Source organism: Penicillium alfredii, assembly GCF_028826965.1.
Source record: "Penicillium alfredii strain IBT 34128 chromosome Unknown utg000004l_segment0_segment0, whole genome shotgun sequence".
NCBI lineage: Eukaryota > Fungi > Ascomycota > Eurotiomycetes > Eurotiales > Aspergillaceae > Penicillium > Penicillium alfredii.
Genome location: NW_026622701.1, coordinates 1,317,729 through 1,336,841, shown reverse-complemented (window position 1 = coordinate 1,336,841; position 19,113 = coordinate 1,317,729). Strand labels below are relative to the sequence as shown.

The window sequence follows — 19,113 nt, the reverse complement described above, 5'->3', positions numbered from 1 at the left end:
CCCAATGCCTTAATTGGAAAAATCTCCTTGACAACTTTCTCTCTCTCCCTCTCTTTGTATCTTCTTCCACTCTTGTCACCGTCCTTCATTTACCAATTCTGAAGCACCTCGCCTTCTCTCCATTTTCCTTCTTCCAGTCTGAGCTGTGTCTTTTCTATACTTTTCTTTCCTTCTGTTGATAATTCCTGTGCCACCTGCGGTTATTTTGTGAGCCACTCTACTACTAGTACTAGTACTACTACTACTCTCTTTCTGTGTGATCGTCTTGAGTGATTTGTACAGATCCGCTGCACCAGAACGGCATCCAATGCGAGCTCTTGCATCTGCTCAATCTTGATACTTCGATACTCTGGTATAGTAATACCTACCTAGGTCCACGGGTAGTGTAGATGCTTGGTAATCTGTACCGTTGAAGAAAATATCACGTCTGGGGGGGACCATGTGACTCTGGCACGCCCTAGTCCATCGTCGGACCCACTGAAATGGCTGTGGGTCCGACTATAGCGGACGAGGACGTGACTACTCTTTCGCCCCTCTTGCACTCTTGCAATATCACGCATTCTTTGGACCTTGGGTTCTTCGATAGTTTTGATCTTTTGTTTACTCCCATAGACATTAATATGTCGTCTGAAAGCGCTCCGCCTCTCGGCGAGCGCCTCCTCGCCCTCTTCGAGCCGGCCCTACTGATGGCCTGGGCCGCATCGCGTAAGTTCCGTGCGGAGATCTGTGTGTTGTTCTCGTTTTGCTGCTGCTTTAAGAGGCCTGGTTGGCATTCAGGCTCGTTGCCAATATGGTATACAACCTGGTTTTGCTTGTTGAAGTATCCTGCTGGTGGATTGATTTTGCTGGGAGATTTTTTGATCATTGTCCATTGCTTTCCGAGTGAACTTTTTTTTTGACACTGAGAACACCTTCCGTCGGCTGACCATCTCTTTCTTATTTCCTTTCCAATGGCAGACTATTTCCGCGTCTGTGCTGAGGCAGTCTTTCAGAAAGGGCAGATTCTTGCCCCCGTCCTGCAGACTGGCAGATTGCGCGATGAGGCGTTTGGCAGATTCTGGGTCGAGTTTACGGGTAAGTCGTGCATCTTGTGGGATGACACAATTGTCATGGACAAGAAAAGAAAAAGAAGAAGAAACGATATCCACCATATATACTCTTTCGAGCCATCCACATATCAATCTATAGAACAAGTCTGGCTAACAACTTAACACAGGAACCCAACAACGCCAAAAGCAATTCGATTCAGTTGCATCAGAGAGCAACCACACAGACCCAGACAGCAACAACAACAACGACGACAAGGACAACTACGCTCAACCAGCAAGCACCTCATCAGAACTGATCCCCCCACTCCTCAAAACAGCCTCGGGCATTGTACTCGATATCGGCCCGGGCACAGGCACACAAATGCCCCTCCTGCGATCGCCCGCCATAACAGCAATCTACGGTCCCGAGCCCTGCCACGGGCTTCACGCCGAGCTGCGCGCCAAAGCCGCCGCCGAGGGTCTCGGCAGCAAGTACCACGTGCTACCCTGCGGCGTCGCAGCCGAAGAGCTTCTACCAGCCCTCCAAGCCACGGGCACGGGCATCGTCCCTAACTCTACCTCTAACCCCGGCCCTAACTATACGAAGAAAAATGGCACCAATGCCGCAACCTCCACAGGCGTCTTCGACACCATCCTCTGCGTGCGCGTGCTCTGCTCCGTGCCGCACATGGAGCGCACCGTGCGCGAACTGTACGCGCTGCTGCGGCCCGGTGGCAGAATCCTGGTTACGGAGCATGTGGTTAATCCGTGGCGTTCGGCCAAGGGGTCCCTCGCTGGCCGCATTGCGCAGGCTATCTATCAGTTCCTGGGGTGGAGCTGGTATATTGGGGATTGTTGTTTGGATCGGGATACGGAGACGGCGTTGAGAGGCGCTGCTGATGTTGATGGCGGGTGGGAGAGTGTGCAGCTGGATAGGTCGTTTTCTTGGTCGGCTATGCCGCATATCTCGGGTACTTTGATTAAGAAGAGTCTGTAGACTAGAGGGGGGTATATTATTGTGGATAACTCTAGGATCGTTATGGGGTTGGGATGGTGTGTGCTAGATTTTGGATATAGATAACAGTATAGTTTTCTTTTCAAGGTAGTCATGCTCTCATGTTAGATGGGTATCATTGTTAATATACATTTTCCTGTCATGCGGGCTACATCCTGCAATAAGGTTTTGTCATATGGGATAATGGGATGAACCGTATGCCAAGTCAGAGGGCAGGGCAGCATACACAGCTCAAGATCAAATTAGCCGGGTTTTACTCGCCCTGGAGGCCAGAAATTAAACAGGTCCATGGCCTCGGCCGTCCACGGCCCCTGATCATGGGGTTCGTCTGGACACGCAGCAGTGCTCAAAGAGCTCCGAGTGAGCGGAGGCCGGCCCTGAAGACTGGGTCTGGCAGTTAGGGTGGTAGGGTCTGAGATCGACTTGCGCAAAGGCGCATCTAGAGATCTCCGTGCTGGTAGGTTCGGCGCCATTGGGTTCAAGTGGCCCGGTTCGTACTTGGGATGTCGATCTGTTTTTGTGGTCGAAGTTGGTTGAGCCCCTGAATCGTCTATCATTTCCTCGAGGATGAATTGAGTCGATACTGAGGGCGCGAAATCAGCGTTCGTGGACGGGGGGTCTGGAGCTGGGTCGGTGGCTGCTCTGGGTAAAAATTAGTATAGAAAACCCTCAATAGACATGGGGTACCTACGGACCGAGGTTGCGTAGTGGTTGAAGCAGACTCGCTCTTATTTTCATTTGATAGTATTATTGACGGTGCGGAGACCGGGGTTCGCGATGTTTGGTCTGGCAAAAGCGCGCGGTAAATGAGTTTCTTTCGCGGTTTGTCAACAGCCATCCTGAGGGTGCTCGTTGGTGTATCCGAAGACGGGTTGCTTGAAGATGTCCGGGAAGCAGAGGGTTGGGAGATACTCGGCTCTCGGGCGCTTTCAGACTTTCTAGGGCGCGCATCCTCGGCCATATTCTTTACCGCATCCTTGACCACTGTACGAGCTGGCGCCTCTGGAGCGGGACGGCTCATCGTCGGTTTTGATGCCGGAGGTGCGGGAGGCATGGAAGGTTTCGACACTGTAGACTTTTCAGGCTTCTGGGGTCGTACAAATTCCGGCGCATCTTTGGATCTTTCCTCGCGAGGCGAAGGCTTGTTCAGTCCAGGGTTCTTGTGGGATTTTAATGTTTCGTTGGTTGGTATAGTACTTGGCGGCTTCGGCTTTCTCGATGGTGCTTTGGGTTTTGTCTGAGTGAGGTCAACCACCGCGGGTTCGACGTCAGAGCTTGCCCTGACATTGCCCTCCGAGGATTTCTTCTGTCGCTTCGGCGCTCGTTCAGGCACATCCTGAGTATTTGGACGGGGAGCCTGTGGGTGTCGCTCTTCATACGGTGACACCAGATGCCCGATAGAAGTTTTCTTGATACCAAGTAGATCATTGAGCGAGCGGAATGGCTGCGAGGAACCCGACGAACGGAGGGGCGTGGACGTGCGCGGTTGAGACCCGGGAGCATTGGACTGGGGCGATGTCTGGCTGGATTTGCGCTTCTCGAACAGATTCGACAAGTCGGTCTGAGTCGTTCCCATAGCCTCGCACACCTGAATCAGCGCGCCCTTATCCAGTTCGAGCTCGTCCCCATCCTGGACCTCATCGCCGGACCGCCAATGGTGATCGCCGATGAAGTTCCCCTGCTCATCGAAAACCATAATCCGTTTATTGAACGTGTGGTACCGAAGGTAACCGTCCTGCCATCGTTTCGATTTGCGGCGGAGATCATGCGTGTAGAGACAGCGAAACTTGACGACGGACGCGGTCGCCTGGGACGGGGTCCCGCCCGTGGGCCGCGGGGTAGACGACAAGGGAGTGGACATGGCGATGGTGTCCGAAAGTCACCCCGCTAGCATAGCACTGGGGAGACCCGAGGGTGTGGATGGTCAAGCGCAACGAGTGATCTCACGGATGTCCGAGACGCGATGTGGTTCACGCGTGTGGCCTCAGGCAACGACTTCACTCAGCTCCAAGGTGGATCCTTCGACACTCACACACACTGGCACGGTGGATACACACAGCCTCTCCTACAGCGATTAGCGGTTCAAGGGGATTTCAGTGTCAAACAATTGACTCGGGCCGCCCCCACGCGGAAAAGCAAGTTAGGATCATTCGTCCCTTGATGACGGCGTCCGTGCTGATTTGCCCTGGGGCCCTACGGGAGTGGAGCAGCCTTGGAGGGGAACGATGCCACTGATCGGCAACGCCCTGCCCCATGGCCAAAAATAGGAGGGGGAGGGGGGCCGTGGAAAGAAGAGAGAGAGAGCCGCATGGGTCGCTGAAACGTGAGACCATCTGTGACAAGTTTCCCTCGAAACCCAACAATTGAAACTCGTTCTGATTCCTCCTTTCCCATCGATCAAGCCCTTAAATGCTCATTTCAGGCTTGGTTCTGGGTTCAAGTCTCGCATATAAGCTTGTTTTGTTTCTCCAATACCAACACCGCCCTTTGCTCTCCCCGTAAGACACACATCGGGCAAGCTGCCACCCCATTCACAACAATGCTGTCCATGCAACGACACTTTGCGCGCGTGACGTCCAAACGGTCGGCCGATGACAGCCAGATCGCAGTGCTGTTGAAGGATTTCGAAGATGGCGATATGCTGATGACCAAGGTAGGCAGCCGCATTTCTCTGTAGCTTGTTTGCTCTGCAGCCGTTAACACTGCCTACCACAGATCGTGGATTCCAGCCAGTCCTGGCGCGATGCCTGGGTCTCCATTGCTACTTTCCAGAGTCGCCTGGTCGACGAGTTCGATGGGCTTTATGGTCCCATTGTCGGCACCTCCGAAACCCCTTCCAACCACAAGGCCATCGAAACACCACCCGCCACTCTCGCTCGGACAAACAAACTACGGAAGGAATATGATGAGTTGCGTACCGACCTGTTGCAGGAGCTCGATGCCGTTGAGCAGCGTATGACCCGGCCAGCTGCGCAAGCCAAGGAGTCTCTGACTCCAATGAAGAAGACCATCAAGAAGCGGAATGATAAAAAGGTGAGTAGCAAGGAATACTGAGTCGCTGGAAGACCCCTTTCTCTGAGGATTTCGGTGTTGTTGACATTCTCCGATCGATCAGTTGGATTTTGAGCGCCACCAAGGCCGTGTTGATGGCCTCGTTAAGAAGCCCAAGCGCTCCGACCGCGATAATACGAACCTTGCCAAAGCAGAAACAGAGCTTGCCAACGCCAAAGTGGTAAGCAGGTCGATCTGAAATTCCAAAATCTTCAATTAAGACTGACGCTCAATCTAGGTGTATCAAGCAGCCGATGACGACCTCCGACAGCGGCTCCCAACACTGATCTCACTCATATTCTCACTGGCGCCATGCGTCCTCGAGGCCCAGATCGAAATCCAGAACCGTATGCTGGCACACTACTACACAGTACTGCACACATACTGCGAAGAAGAACAGTTCCCATCTCCACCGCCACCTATGGAACAAGTGATTCAAGATTGGGAGTACGACTCGCAGCTCGTCCAGCAGAAAATCGAAAGATTCGGCTGCATCACACAAGGTAAGGCGATCCGACAATCAATGGCCGCCGACGCCCAGAATAAGCGACCGCCCATGAGTAGCCGCGCAAACAGCATGGCATCGCAGGTCTCCAACATGTCACAGCGCAAGCCCACAGTCCCTCCACCGATCCCAGGCAACAAGCCATGCGGCCTCGAAGCCATCTCGCCGGCCACAACACCATCAATCGCAACCCCCTGCGACTCAATCTCCATCTCCAGCTCCGCCGCCACCACTCCGCTCCCCACCGGCGGCGACTCCTACATGCCCCCGCCGCCCGTGGCTCCCATCCCACCAGCTCCGGTCCAAAAGCCGACTCCCCCAGCCGGCGTGCAGTTCTCCCCTGCCGGCCCCAACATCGACCATTTCCGGCTCGCCCGCCAGACCACCACCACCTCATCCTCGGCATCTAGCCTGTCCTCTTCTGCGGCCCTCTCGGACGCCATCAAGCTCAAGAAGGCGCGTCCACCGCCCCCGCCGCCCGCTGCCCGCTCGGCCACTTTTGTCACTGCCCTGTACGACTTCGACGGCCACCGTAACGGTGACCTGGCTTTCCGCGAGGGCGACCGCATCCGCGTTGTCGAGAAGACAGACAGCACGGAGGACTGGTGGGAAGGCGAGCTGAAGGGGGTGAAGGGGGCTTTTCCGGCGAACTATGTCGAGGAATAATAGTATGCATCCTAGCGGAGGGAAGAGTTGGGAAGGTTAATCATGTGTGCAAAAAAGCCTTCGTTTAGTGGATCAGATACCTCTCATGTTATATGCTGGGTTTTTAATTTATTTATTTTAAGGGTCATTCATTCATGGGGTTTCTTAGTTGGCAACTCCCAGTGCCTATGCCTTTGACTTGGGAAATGCTGTATAATCTTACGCCCTGCTGAATGTAGTATCAATCATATCGTCTATCATAGTATGTCAATGAGAAAAGGGAACTATCAACCACCCAAGTGGCCGAGCAGTAACTTGGTCAACTTATCTTCCTTGGTCTAGTGGTGATGATTTCCGCTTGTCAAACGATAAGCGCGGGAGACCGGGGTTCGATTCCCCGAGGGAGAGTCATCTTTTTTTGCCTTTTTTATTTTAATTCTTCAAATACAAACCATTGAATTTCTTGAATCTTTTCTTTTTACAAAAGCATTCAGCTGGTAATAATATCTGCGCTGTTTCCTATCGAGCACTATAACTACATCAAGTGTCCAACTTGGCTGGATTGTATACAACATGCAGCTCACATATCCAGCCGCTGAGAAAAAAAGAGCGTATGGGGAAAAGATACACAACACAAGACATTTCCAATCCAAAGCAAAACACGCCACTCCAGTCAGATTCAGAGAAACGCTCCATCGGCCGTGTTGCCAGACATCCCCGTCTCCATCTGTCGGCTTCGACTATTCAAGAACATCTCCACCATGTGCTTGCTGGAAATCGTTCCATGGGGCTCCTGACCTTGATGGTAGTCTTCCATCATGATATCCTCTTTCTGTCGCACATTCTCATTTGTCATCCCCCGAAATTCCCGGTTCCTCATCGATCGAAATTGGTTGGGCTTGCCTTCCGGTGCCACGGGAGGACGTCTGGCTGAATAACGACGATACTGCTCCTGTGTCCATGCTCGTTTGGGGAGCTCCCTGGTTCCCCTCTTGGGTGTAGGGGATTCAGGGGCTGGCAGCAAGTTTCCCGACCTCAATCGCACTGGCGACATGACTCGGTCGCCAGACCCAGGCGAAGCATTTTCAGTCGGTCCGCCACCCAGATCCGCGCGGGAGTCTTTTGAGGAGATTTTGATTGTATCAACTAATTCGGCTCTTTGTCGCGGCATGATGGTCCGCACGCTTGATGTTCGGCTGAACGGGCGTGAGAAGTTGCTCTGTGGCAACAGCGGGTTCTCTGCAGATGGTTGAAGATTGCCATTGCCCTGGCCTTCCACTATATTGAGCATGCCACTGGGAACTCGACTCGGTGCAGGTACTTGCCGGGCGATTTCGGCAAAAAGTTTGTCGTCATCATCCTCGAGTTGCTCTTGTTCTCTGAAGTGTTCTCTCGTCGGAGTCGTTTTCTCGATCCGCTCAATCTGAGAGGTCATCCACTGCTGCCAATCTGCGCTGGGATGCACCTGGGCTTTGGAGGACTCGGCGTCTTTAACACGCTTCGGTGAGTTGTAAGTTGACCGCTGAGAAGCAAAAATCGTTGCGGTTCCGGGCTCTTCATACGCATCTGATTCATCGAAAATGCCGTCTTTGTTGTCTTTTGTTGGCGTGTTGTCCCCCGTGGTTCGAGAATAGACACTGGGAGAATTGGCCACGCCTTGTGATTCCTCAGAATGAGCGATAATCACACTACCATTGTCCTCATCAGACTCCTCACCAATTGTGTATTCTGCATATGGTGATCTTTTGGTCAAAGCAGTAGGGATGTGCTGGTTTCTCTCATGTGCAGACAGATAAGACATACTCGCCGGTCGAGAATGGTGTCTTTGTGGTGTCAGCGAATCACCTCCATGCGCGGTAGCGAACGAGCCCGGTGAAATTAACGATTCTTCGCTTGGGACATGGCGGATAGTGCGCCTGCTGCGTTGTGAATAAATCGAAGACGTACGCTCTGGAATCACACGATGTTCTGGGACAGTGCCAAAGATGACCTCATCATCAGATTCATTGAAGGCATTTCGCCCAATCTGCCTCATTAATGCCGAGTACAGGTCCTGGCTGTCGACTGACCCTTGAACTTGACGCGAAATTGGTCTTGCGACAAAGGGCGACTGCCGCTCCGCGGTATGAGTGACAGGCATCTGTGGTAGCTGCTGGCTCAGGTCTCCGTGCTCTTCGATTAGACACAAAGATTGACGGTGCCCTGTCCTCCGGGTCTTGACCGTGTTTGCCACAGTCGAATCGGCCCAGCTGGTGACACGCGAGTTGGCGGCACATAGGCTGTCACGACTGGGGGAATTCCGCATTGTCTGCGACGGGGTGTAGCTGACACCATGAACTCCTTTCTCTCTCGCGTTGGGGAAGTGACTGTCATAATGATGGTCAGCAATATTCTCAGCTGGAATGGTCGCATTATTGGAACTGGTATGAGATGGATATTGCTGTTCAGTGGTTCTGCTAAGACCGAATACCCGCTTGAGACCTCTTTTGAAGGAGACAGAAAAGGCTCGAGATTTGCTTTGAGAGTGTCTGGGACTGGGTAGCTCAGACGGTGGAGGTGCCCCAATACCACCCTCACTCGTGGCACGAAATGTCTTCCGGAACGGCTTGTGCTCTCTCTTATTTCTAGATATAAAGAAAGAAGACCGTCTGGGTTGGGTTCCTAATCCACCAGGCTCCTGCAGGTATTGGCTACGAGCCAGCTGGAGGGCCGCATCATGGCTTTTGGCTTGTCGAGCGTCCTGCGAAGATTGCTGCTGGCCTCCTCGAAGGAAAGACATAGACCGCCTCAGTGTTCGTTGCATCGGCAGCTCTGGGCTGCGTTCTGGGTCTGGATGGTCTCCATGGAATGCCGACAACGGCCCATGTGTGACATGCGACGTTCGCTGCCTGGTCGAGAACATGGACTTGGCTTTGCGCAGCCGACGGTACGATGAAGGCTGTGAACAGTCACGTCCATCAAGACCCTTGAACTCTGTGATCGGGGGTAGCACCGCCGGATCGTCAAGGTAATGATGCTGAGGTGCCGCACCGCTTGTCTCCATTGATTGCCGAGGGAGTGGGATTGCGTGTGAATCAACCGACATGCCATCCTCTGGACGCTGGAGACTTGATCCGGGGCGTCTTCGCGGAATGGCCACACTCCCTGGACCGCCCAATCGATTGTATGAGCTACCGGAGTCAGTGGACGATCGCTCGCTAGAGCGCATTGCGTGCGACGCAGCAGCGGCTGCATGGTACTTGGCAAGCTCTGGATCGATGGTCTCCGGTTCTGGAGGTCTCCGGCTCTTTCGCATCGAGCGAGTGGACATGGACCGTCTCAGTCGGTCCTGAGTGCTGAACGAGGAAAACATACTGCGAAAACCTGCAATATAGGTAGAATGATCGGTAGGAAGATGCGACTAGGGGAGATTGATGAGTCGAAACCGAGTCTGTTGGCGGCCATCCTGGAAGGGGCAGTGCCATGGCAGGAACGCGACGAGCACTTTCCTCTGCATCTCAGCCGGTGGTCTACACATCGCTGATCTATCGAGCCTCGAGTATTTATCGATGTTATGATTCTTGTTTGGCATGAAATGTGCGTGGATCACCGTGTCCTGCGCTAGCCCTAGCTGACGCAGCCGTGAGTCACTGCCAAGAGGACGCAGTCCATCCTGACTCAAGACTTCGTATGGCATTCTCCGGTTTGTCTGAACAAGGAATTTGACCTTTGATATAAAAGAATAATGTGAGGTTCGTTGCTTGTGAATCTTGAAAGATTCTCGACATCCAAATACCAAGTAGGCTGGCCGTCCACGCGGAGCCCTACATGGAAGAACAGTCTTCTACATCCACTGGGTCGGGCTCACCACCCAAACCATCCAAGCAGATACGTCTAGATGGAAGAACCCTCGAAGGAGGTGGGCAGTTGGTCCGCATTGCCCTGGCATTATCCTCTCTGACCGGTCGCTCGGTGATCATCGACCACATCCGCGGGAACCGAGAAGGGAAGAAGGGTTTGAGAGGTTCTCACGCAGCAGCAGTTCAGCTCTTAGCCGATATCAGTGGCAGCATTGTCTCTGGTGGCGATGTTGGATCTCAGTCTCTGTGTTTCTTTTCTCCTCACGACGATGTTTCTCCATTAATTTCCGCTTCACGCGCAAGCTTGATTTCGCCATCCAACTTGCGCGTCCAGTCCGAGTATGACATTCGTCTCCCAACGGCAGGATCTATTTTCTTGGTCTTCCAGGCCTTGTACCCCTACCTGCTGCATGTCGGATCGCAAGCAGCAACACCCTGTATCAAGGCAACCATCACGGGGGGAACTAACGTATCATACGCCCCATCGTACGACTACGCCTCCCAGGTAATGGCACCCAACTTTGCTCGGCTTGGTCTTCCCCGTCTCTCTGTACAACTGCATAGTCGTGGCTGGTCATCTGGATCGACGAATCTCGGGGCTGTGAGTTTCTTCGTTCACCCACTTGGCTCGTATGAAGGCCAGGATGGAGAGATAGAAGATAAAACATTGGCCGAGGGTCAAAACGATGATACTTTACGCCCACGGGGCTGCTTTCCGCGGATCAGCATTATGGACTATGAGCGTGGGAAAATGACTCGGATCGATATCACTGTTCTTGCACCCGATAACCCTTGTCTGGGTGCATCTACAGTTCGCCAATATGCCGAACACGCCATTCAACACACACTCCGCCATGAGCTAAAGTCATTGGACCCGTCGATATTTGAAACACACTCACCTCGCCATCATGACCCATTGTCCGACACACTGGAAGGAGATCTTCCAGTTCTTATTCATATCCACACATCAGAGCGCACATACCATCGCAGCCACCTCTATTTTCTTATTGTGGCACACACATCAACAGGGTTTCGAATTGGCCATAACGCTCTGTTTGGTAGTTACGGTGGCGATCAACCCAAGAGGGCGAAGCACCACAAAAAGAGGAAAGGGCCCAAGGACAAGTCTAGAAATTCTCAGGACGATGTGGCTGTGGTTCAGAACTTGGTTGATCAATGTGTGCAAGGGTTTATCCAGGAAGTCACCAACCAAAACCCGGATATGCGTACAGATCAAGCACCTGATTCTGAAATTGGGAAGAGGGCCTGTCTGGACATGTACATGAGGGATCAAATTGTCGTTTTTGAGGCACTGGGGCAACTTTGCGGAGAGAACATGAAGAAGAAACCCGGGGAACATGACTCGAAGATGGAGGATGAGCGATATTGGACATTGCATACAAAAACTGCGCAGTGGGTGTGCTCGCAGATGCTAGATGACCAAACATAACTGTGCTGACCGACAGTCGTCTTTGAAGTGCGAATGAAAGGAACCTTGTATCCACGAGTGTACGGGCTTAAATAGTTTCATTTGACTTTAAACCTCTTTTGGATCGTACTTTTAAGATTTCTTCATACTCGTTGACCTCGGGATGTCTCTCGTTTTCTTTCATCTAGGTCTAGACGACGTATGTCTCGCGAACCTTGATTATCCAACCTTAAGATACATTGCCATAAAGATTAACTATATATGCACATCGACAGTCATGAGGGCATAGAAACCATAGCCCTAGGAACTGTGTCCCCGCTTTACAAGATATGATGCGAGCCGTCCGTATCATCTCAGATGACATTGATACGCTCCTTGGGAAATAGCTTGCGCCACGCCTTCAAATCAATCCCCTTGGCACACTTTGTCGGGACAAAGAACGAGTGACCGTCCACCCCGACCTGGCAGTCAGGATGCAGTCCCACGGGGAAATGCTGCGACAGAGTCCCGGCAAAGGTCGTGTTGCGGACCTGGTGCTCGAAGCTCAGGTAGCCAGCGGGGTGGTCGTCGGTCGGCTTGTAAGTCAATGAGAACTTGCCGTCCCGGGTCTCGGAGTGTTCATATTCCTTGTCTGTATGGAATATCTCGGGTTAGCATTTGTGATTACATGCGTTGCGAACAAACACCGAGTCACAAAAGTGTTGAGGGGGAGTCTGAGGATTGGGGAGTCACTTACTGCTGACGCACAGCTCGGTTCCATTGCCGAACTGGATGAATTGTCCAAGTTTCTTCGACTTGCCACTGAAGCCTTGGATATTGTGCAGTTCGGCTCTGCACTCGGTCTTCACGACGATCAGCTTGGCCCACTGGTCTGGCATCTTGGTGGCCTTGGGCGAGGGCGAGCTGCGGCTCGAGGTGTGGAGCGGTGTGGACTTGGTGGTACTGGGAGTAGCCGAAGACGATGGTTTTGACTTCGTAGTACTGGAAATAGCTGAAGAAGATGACGTCGACTTGATGGACTTGGTGGACTTAGTGGTACTGGAAGTCGTTGAAACAGATGGCTTCGGCTTGGTGGTACTAGGAGTAGCTGAAGTAGATGGCGTACTCTTATACACAGCCGGTATGGCGGAACCCTTAGTGCTGGAAGCCGGTTTGAAGTTGAACGAAGCAGACGAGGCCCCGGAGCTGAATGTGCCAGTCAGAGATGGGTTCCAGGGCTGTGACGATGACTGCTTCCACGGGTTAGACGACGACGTCGGGCCGGGGATTTCATTGTAAGAAGACCCCGAAGTCGACACAGACACGGTAGGAAGAGAATTCCAGCCGGTCGCGTCGTTATAGCCGCTCGAGGAACCGCCGAGGGTCGCGGCGGCATTCGACGAGGTAGCGGTGGCATCGGCCCATGAGGACAAGTCGGCCATGGCGCTGGACAGTGCCTTGGGGTTGCTGCAGACGCCCGGCATGCAGTTGCATAGTGGGTTGCTGCTGAGATCCTTGCGCCGGGCCAGAGACTGCGTCGCGGCTGGCAAAGCCGCCGTCGAGAGGTCGGCCAGCGCGCTAGACAGCGAGGTTGGGTTGCCGCAGACAGCCGGTTGGCACACACACAGGGGGTTGTTTGGGGGTGGGTGGCTCGCTGGTGGATGGGCTTGTACAAGGCTGGCGAAGGCGATAGCCGACACCACCGATGCTACGGGCGTTGGCAGCTTCATGGTTGCGACGTTTAGTAAGGAATCGATATGCAGAATCTTTACAAAAGTCTACAATGGAAAAGTCTTTTTATTTATGAATCGACCAGCATGACAACTGCCCCCTTTGATCTAATTTGCTTCTAGATACGAGTCGCACAGGATTCCTTGGCCAAGTGAGCGTTGGCACCAAAGTGCATCTGGGCTTGCGATCCTTTTGGGGGCCACTTTACCAACCCCGGTATACAACGACGCCTATCTTTTGGTTTGATCAATCACGGAAGAGATTGAAGGGCCTTTGGCTTAGACTAGCTCAGCTTATCCCCCGTATTGCTGCTCCGTGCCTGATTCCTTTGAGATTCCTTTGAGACAGCCGAGAACCGAGTGGGAGTAGAACATGTCGAGATACTTGGTTCTTATTCTTTTCTCGAATTGTTGTCGTGATGTCCAGTTGTCACATTCAATTGATCCTGCATTTTGCTTGGATGTCAATCCATCCCCTGGGTGAAGCCCTGGCATTTCTAAATTATATACCCTCAGCCCTCAGCCTTGTCCACAGGTGTTGGTCGAGAACCCCTTCAAATCTCAGCCTTGGCTGATCCATTCCTAGAACAGACTGGTTTGGTTTGGTGGGATCCAATCATTCTACATACTGACTCGTGTTTCTCGTGCATTGTGAGGTGTCCAGACAAAGCCCGAAGGCATGCTTCTCTGGTGCAACCGTTTTTCTATCCGAATATTGAGCCGAGTGATTTGGCGTGAGACATTGCTTATGAGCACTTGCCGATATTATAAAGATCCACTATCCTTCATTTCATTCGATTGAAGAGACTATATGTATATCGTTCTTCACATCCTCCACAACTCTATCTTCGCTGTTCCTCACGGTATCCCAGCAATTTAACTATTGAATGTTTTGTAAATCAATTAAATTGACTATTATTTGTGCTAGGCAAGCCTTCGAATTAGTGAAAATGTTTTTCAAGAACCAAAAAGGTGCCTAAATCAGGGCTTTGTGTGTCTATTTCATAACCTGTTTCCGTGCTGCAGGGTCTGGAGGAGCAAAAGGGATCGACACAAGATTTCGTCATTCGTCAAGGTGAGGGACCCGATAGTTCTCATGCGAATCCACCCATCTTATTAGAAGGTCCTTGGCCGACTTCATGATTGCTTTTGTCTCTACGACCTAGGGCGCTTTGCTCTTACCCTAAAGCTGGGAAGAGGCGAGTCTAGTTGATTTGCTAGAAGCCCCTAACCAGTCATTTCCTTCCTATTACCTCTACTTGTTTTCATATTTTATTATAGAAATCATGATCAATTTTGAGGTAAGCAATTATTTCAGAAGATATGATTACTCTTAATTTATTTCTCTTGCCCTTATTCGAGAAGATATTGCACCTAGAAAATAGACTAGTTGACCAGAGAAAAGATATATATTAATATGTAATCATTAAAATAAAGGTGATAAGTGTTAACACAGCCATAGAATAGCGAGAGAGAACTGAAACCTATACTATAAGACCACTACTATCGAATAAACGCAACATAAAGCACACAATCTTAGCTATATTAATCAAAATAAACCCCCAGTTTTTCCTATTTTTTTTTTCAAAAAAAATACAAGATTTGACAGTATATCATAAATACTGATTTGGAAAGTTCATTTCATATATTCCAAATCCCTCAAATGCCTTTTTTTGTATGTATCATTTATCTTCTACGCCCCATGTATGTACTTGGGCAGCCGCCGACATCCACTGATTCCAAATCCTCTCATAACATACCTTGATTCTGGAAGGACACCGAAGCACACAGAAACATCCAAGTGCAGCTATGTATCTGCCCAGGATTCGAATTGGGTGGTTGGGGCTGCAGGGGCCGGGTCGTCGAGCCTACAGGATCCAACGCCCAGGTCGCCGCAGGATCAAGCGAAACCATAGATTTGGGGCACGGTCGTAATGTTTGGCAAAAGTCTTGTCTATTTTAGGGAGGGAAGAAGCGATTGGATGGAGATGGATCTTATTTCTTTCATGTCGTGCATATAAATATGTGGGAAATATGTACATACATGCACAGATCGCCATTGGCCTATCATGGTTGAGTGTATAGTATATAGTGCCATTTGATCTAGAATATTACGATGAATAATATCTGCTCTACAGTATACTATAAGCAGGATATATGCTAGGTATGCTATTTTCGATCTATTTCTAACATGTTTAGTAAAATATACCCCTGCACCTAGATATCGATGGATGCGTCTCATCCTATGGCTTGCGTCACCAACAACCAATATCGCATCAACCTTATCGCAATAGTTCTAACTAACTATGACACATTCCAACATTTAAGTGTATCAGTGGAATAGCTATTGCAGTCGGGCGCACCTGGGGATACAAGCCACACACACACAGACCGACACTCCACCTTTTTCTCTGCCCCTCCTTCCACGGTTCATTGTGCGACTGAATCGCGAGCCCAGGGCCAAAACGTGGGTGGAGAACTGGCTTGAGAATCCCCACAGTCCGAACCTGAAACACGCGAACGAGTGATCTAACTGTGGCTGAGCTAAAGTCTAACGTAGCTGAAAAACAAACCAAAACAAAAGCTGGCTTGCAAGAGAATCCCCATTGTCTTGAAACAAACCAAATAAACACAATATAATACTAAGGACTTGTGAATATTAGAATTGATTCTTTGTTGGTTATGGGGTTCGTTTTTTTGGGGGGGCCAATTCCAGCCCCCCCGCCGGAGTGGCCCGCTAGTACGGCCCTGATAGTGATTCCTCTTTCATGGAGTGTCAATAATAGATCTTGTTATAGACATTAAATAGGGCATCCTGACATGGGGGAGGAGGGAGGGGATGCTATATATAAATAAGCAAGTGGGGATTGATGAGGATGGATACCTTCATCCTGGGGTTGTTTCATGTCTCCATAAAACCTGAAAAAAGGGAAGGCTGATGGATGACCAGTTACTTGCCCGGTATGGGAATAGAAATGTAAATATCTATCTCCTATCTCCATAATTCCTGGAGTCGGCCGAGTATGCACTTTGATATGCACCTAGGATAATGGGGAAGTCTTTCGCAAGAGGCATTTAGAAGAATTCAAGATAGACAGATGACCAAAATAAAGGACAGGGCACAAGGCACAAGGCACACATACATACATACATATGCTTGAAGCAGAGGGCCACAGCAGGAATGATTCCTTCTCTCCTACTCTCTCTCCTACAGGGAAGGGGGTTGCCCCGGTAGACACACAGACGGAACTAAATAGATCCCCGAGAATCCTTATTTATTTTTAACACAAGCAATCCCTTATCATGGGTATATTTTCCCGGTGGTTGGGTTCCACGCTATTGTAGAATGGATCCCGCTACAACTAATGTAGATAATCCTTATTTTTTTTTCATGTTGATGCCATGCTCGGTTTGCAGGGCTGGCTCCACCCCGAGCCCGGGCCCGGGCCCCGGGGGCGGGAAAGAAAAAGAAAGAAACAAAAAAAAAAAAAAAAACACAAGGGATCAGAGGGAAAGTCGGGATTTAGGGAACGAGCCGGCAATCCGCCCGAGGAGTCATGAGGAATGGCCCCTCTGCGCGAGGACGGAACGAGTATGTCAGAAAGCAATAGAAACAATAACCAGGTACTAAGAATATATGATTTGCTTGATCGTAGCGGGGCGGGGAGGGAGGCAGGGATTATTAGGTGGATTTTCTCTTTTGAGAAGTAGTTTTGTTTTTGATCGCGACTTGTGTTTCAGGGATACAAAACTGGGGAAGGAAGAAAGAAGAAAAGGAAGGGGGAAGGAATGGGACCCTAGCTTAGCTGCATCGATAGATGTGTGGGGGTCGTTTGGGTTCTCTTGAGACTTGATTGTGCTTCATCTTTGAGGGATGACTGGCCGATAAAAATAAAGAAGAGTCCCCACGAGAGATTCCCACGAGGGGGCCAAAAAATGGAGTCAAAAAAGAAGGGGGAGGTTCCGGTCCGTCGGTCAGGGCTAGTCGGCACTAAAAAGATGAAACTTGACAGGGGGAGAATGGAGAGCCGAGTATTGGGGCTAGCTGTACTGAAAAACATGACATCACTTGCTACAGAGAGTGAAATATTGCAAGGTTACAGAAACAAATCGGAATGAAGAGATGGTAGAAGGAGGTATCTAGCTCGGTACAAGGGAAGTATGAAGTCCATTGAAACAGTCGTAACGCAAACCGGGGGTATGGCATCGCAGGCAAAAAGAAAACAGGGAAAACAGGGGAATAGGCAGACAAAACAAAGAAACAAGCCAAAATATCAAATCGTGCAAAAGACAAAGCAAAAAACGAATGCGGGAACCGAGTCGATCGCCGATCGACGGTCCAATGCATCTGCGCCACTTACCCAGTGGCAGATCCCTGTGTCCGTAAGGTATCCATGCAATGTGTCTATCCTCCATGCAACGAGCCTTCTTTATCCCTTCCCAAGAACCCAAAAAGCGAGTGAAATAGAGCGAGTGACAAAAAAAAGCAAAGGGAAAAAAAAAGGGCCCCAAAATACGCGCATGCTGTGCTGAAACAAAGAGCAAGAAATGCGCGCGGGAAGGTGAAGCGAAGGAGACTGGAAAACGAGAGAAAAAAAAGCAAAAAGCCGCCGTCGCTGTGTGGTAAAGAAAACTCCCGGCGATGCATGAAAGAAACGAGAGACAGAGAGCAACAAAGAGGGAGATAGTAAAAAGGATCACATGAGACCAGTCCTAGCCGGCAGAACGCAGTCGAGAGAGAAGCTGTCAATAGACTGAGATTACAGCTCCGGAGTAGGAGTCTTGTTTGGCGACTCGTTCAGCATCTCTGACGGCAGCATCCGCTTATAGTCCCGAGGCTGGGCAAATGGAGATGCGGATGCTGGGCGTCGCAGGTTGAGAGTCTTTGAGTAGAAATTAGTTTCAACGAACCAGCTTATCGGGGGAGAAAGAAAAAAAAAAAAGCACATACGACACAGTCGGAGCACTTGGCTCCTTGCCGGTTGACCCGGCCTCGGCATCCGCGGGGGTAATTCGCGCACGAGTACATGGTGTGGATTTGAGAGGAAGTGAAGTGTGTTGAGTGTGTTTAGTGTCGACGTTGACACTAAATGAACAGGCAAGAGAAAAAGTAATGGAAAGGTAGCCTTTGGAGGTTGAATGGTCAAGCAGATGACGTCAAGTAGTGTTGACAAAGCCAGTGAAAAGGAAGTTGGAACGGGTTGAGAGAGCAAGTGTGACTGGGACGATGAGAGTGGAAAGGCGACGGGGTTTATATCAGCGGCTCAAAAAGATGGCTTAGACTTCAGGTAAAACACACCAAGTGTACCCGTAAGGAAAAGAAAAGAAAAAAAAATTAACATTAGAATTTTTAGGGTTCCATTATTACGGGTAACGGAAACGGCGTTTGTTGACTGGGGTTCTATTATTATGCGAAGTATTTTTTGGAATTAGATTATGTATTATGTATTATATATTTGTATATATTATATATTATTATTTCCTGATTATTTCACTATTCTGATTACTATTTATTACTATTCCTGACATCCATGGGTTACTATTATTATTTCTCATCCTCTGCCCAAATCGCCCGACCCAGAAAGGCGAGCTGGGGACCGGGGCCCATTATTAGATCTCAGCTTTGGGAGAGACCCATCGCAGCTATTGAATGGGCGTCGGCAGGTTCCGACTTTCAGGTTGTTTTCCTGGTTAACGCGGCTCCATCCGGGTAGACAGAGACTGACAGCCTGGATGGCAGATGGCAGATGGCAGATCAGTCGATCTTCACGATCTGGTCTTCGATGCATGAAGGGAGAGCCAATAATGAAAAAGAGACAAAGGAGAAAGAAAGAGAAAAAGAAAAAAAAAGGACTGCGGTTTGGTGCAGCCAGAAAATGACTCGCAGTTTCA

The 19,113-nt window shown here is 50.4% G+C and overlaps 7 protein-coding genes across 7 annotated transcripts; 3 read left to right on the top strand and 4 right to left on the bottom strand.

Annotated features, from left to right (window-relative positions):
- Positions 1 to 620: 620 nt before the first annotated feature.
- NUU61_002162 (class I SAM-dependent methyltransferase) lies at positions 621 to 2,025 on the top strand (the record flags this gene model as incomplete). The annotated part of the gene is made up of 3 exons (XM_056652744.1): positions 621 to 705; positions 958 to 1,074; positions 1,217 to 2,025. 3 exons carry the CDS (start codon positions 621 to 623, stop codon positions 2,023 to 2,025), a joined length of 1,011 nt encoding a protein of 336 aa, XP_056513811.1.
- A 260-nt stretch (positions 2,026 to 2,285) lies between these two features.
- Positions 2,286 to 3,904, bottom strand: NUU61_002161 (DNA helicase ZGRF1-like domain-containing protein; the record flags this gene model as incomplete). Its single annotated transcript, XM_056652743.1, has 2 exons — positions 2,286 to 2,685; positions 2,739 to 3,904. 2 exons carry the CDS (start codon positions 3,902 to 3,904, stop codon positions 2,286 to 2,288), a joined length of 1,566 nt encoding a protein of 521 aa, XP_056513810.1.
- A 678-nt stretch (positions 3,905 to 4,582) lies between these two features.
- On the top strand, positions 4,583 to 6,265 carry NUU61_002160 (BAR and SH3 domain-containing protein; the record flags this gene model as incomplete). Its single annotated transcript, XM_056652742.1, has 4 exons — positions 4,583 to 4,696; positions 4,759 to 5,076; positions 5,159 to 5,275; positions 5,333 to 6,265. 4 exons carry the CDS (start codon positions 4,583 to 4,585, stop codon positions 6,263 to 6,265), a joined length of 1,482 nt encoding a protein of 493 aa, XP_056513809.1.
- A 658-nt stretch (positions 6,266 to 6,923) lies between these two features.
- On the bottom strand, positions 6,924 to 9,596 carry NUU61_002159 (uncharacterized protein; the record flags this gene model as incomplete). The annotated part of the gene is made up of 1 exon (XM_056652741.1): positions 6,924 to 9,596. One exon carries the CDS (start codon positions 9,594 to 9,596, stop codon positions 6,924 to 6,926), a length of 2,673 nt encoding a protein of 890 aa, XP_056513808.1.
- A 455-nt stretch (positions 9,597 to 10,051) lies between these two features.
- On the top strand, positions 10,052 to 11,533 carry NUU61_002158 (putative RNA 3'-terminal phosphate cyclase; the record flags this gene model as incomplete). The annotated part of the gene is made up of 1 exon (XM_056652740.1): positions 10,052 to 11,533. The coding sequence occupies one exon, from the start codon at positions 10,052 to 10,054 to the stop codon at positions 11,531 to 11,533; it is 1,482 nt and encodes a 493-aa protein (XP_056513807.1).
- A 332-nt stretch (positions 11,534 to 11,865) lies between these two features.
- NUU61_002157 (uncharacterized protein) lies at positions 11,866 to 13,221 on the bottom strand (the record flags this gene model as incomplete). Its single annotated transcript, XM_056652739.1, has 2 exons — positions 11,866 to 12,143; positions 12,249 to 13,221. The coding sequence occupies 2 exons, from the start codon at positions 13,219 to 13,221 to the stop codon at positions 11,866 to 11,868; spliced, it is 1,251 nt and encodes a 416-aa protein (XP_056513806.1).
- Positions 13,222 to 17,981: 4,760 nt separating this feature from the next.
- On the bottom strand, positions 17,982 to 18,250 carry NUU61_002156 (uncharacterized protein; the record flags this gene model as incomplete). The annotated part of the gene is made up of 2 exons (XM_056652738.1): positions 17,982 to 18,104; positions 18,173 to 18,250. 2 exons carry the CDS (start codon positions 18,248 to 18,250, stop codon positions 17,982 to 17,984), a joined length of 201 nt encoding a protein of 66 aa, XP_056513805.1.
- Positions 18,251 to 19,113: the final 863 nt, after the last annotated feature.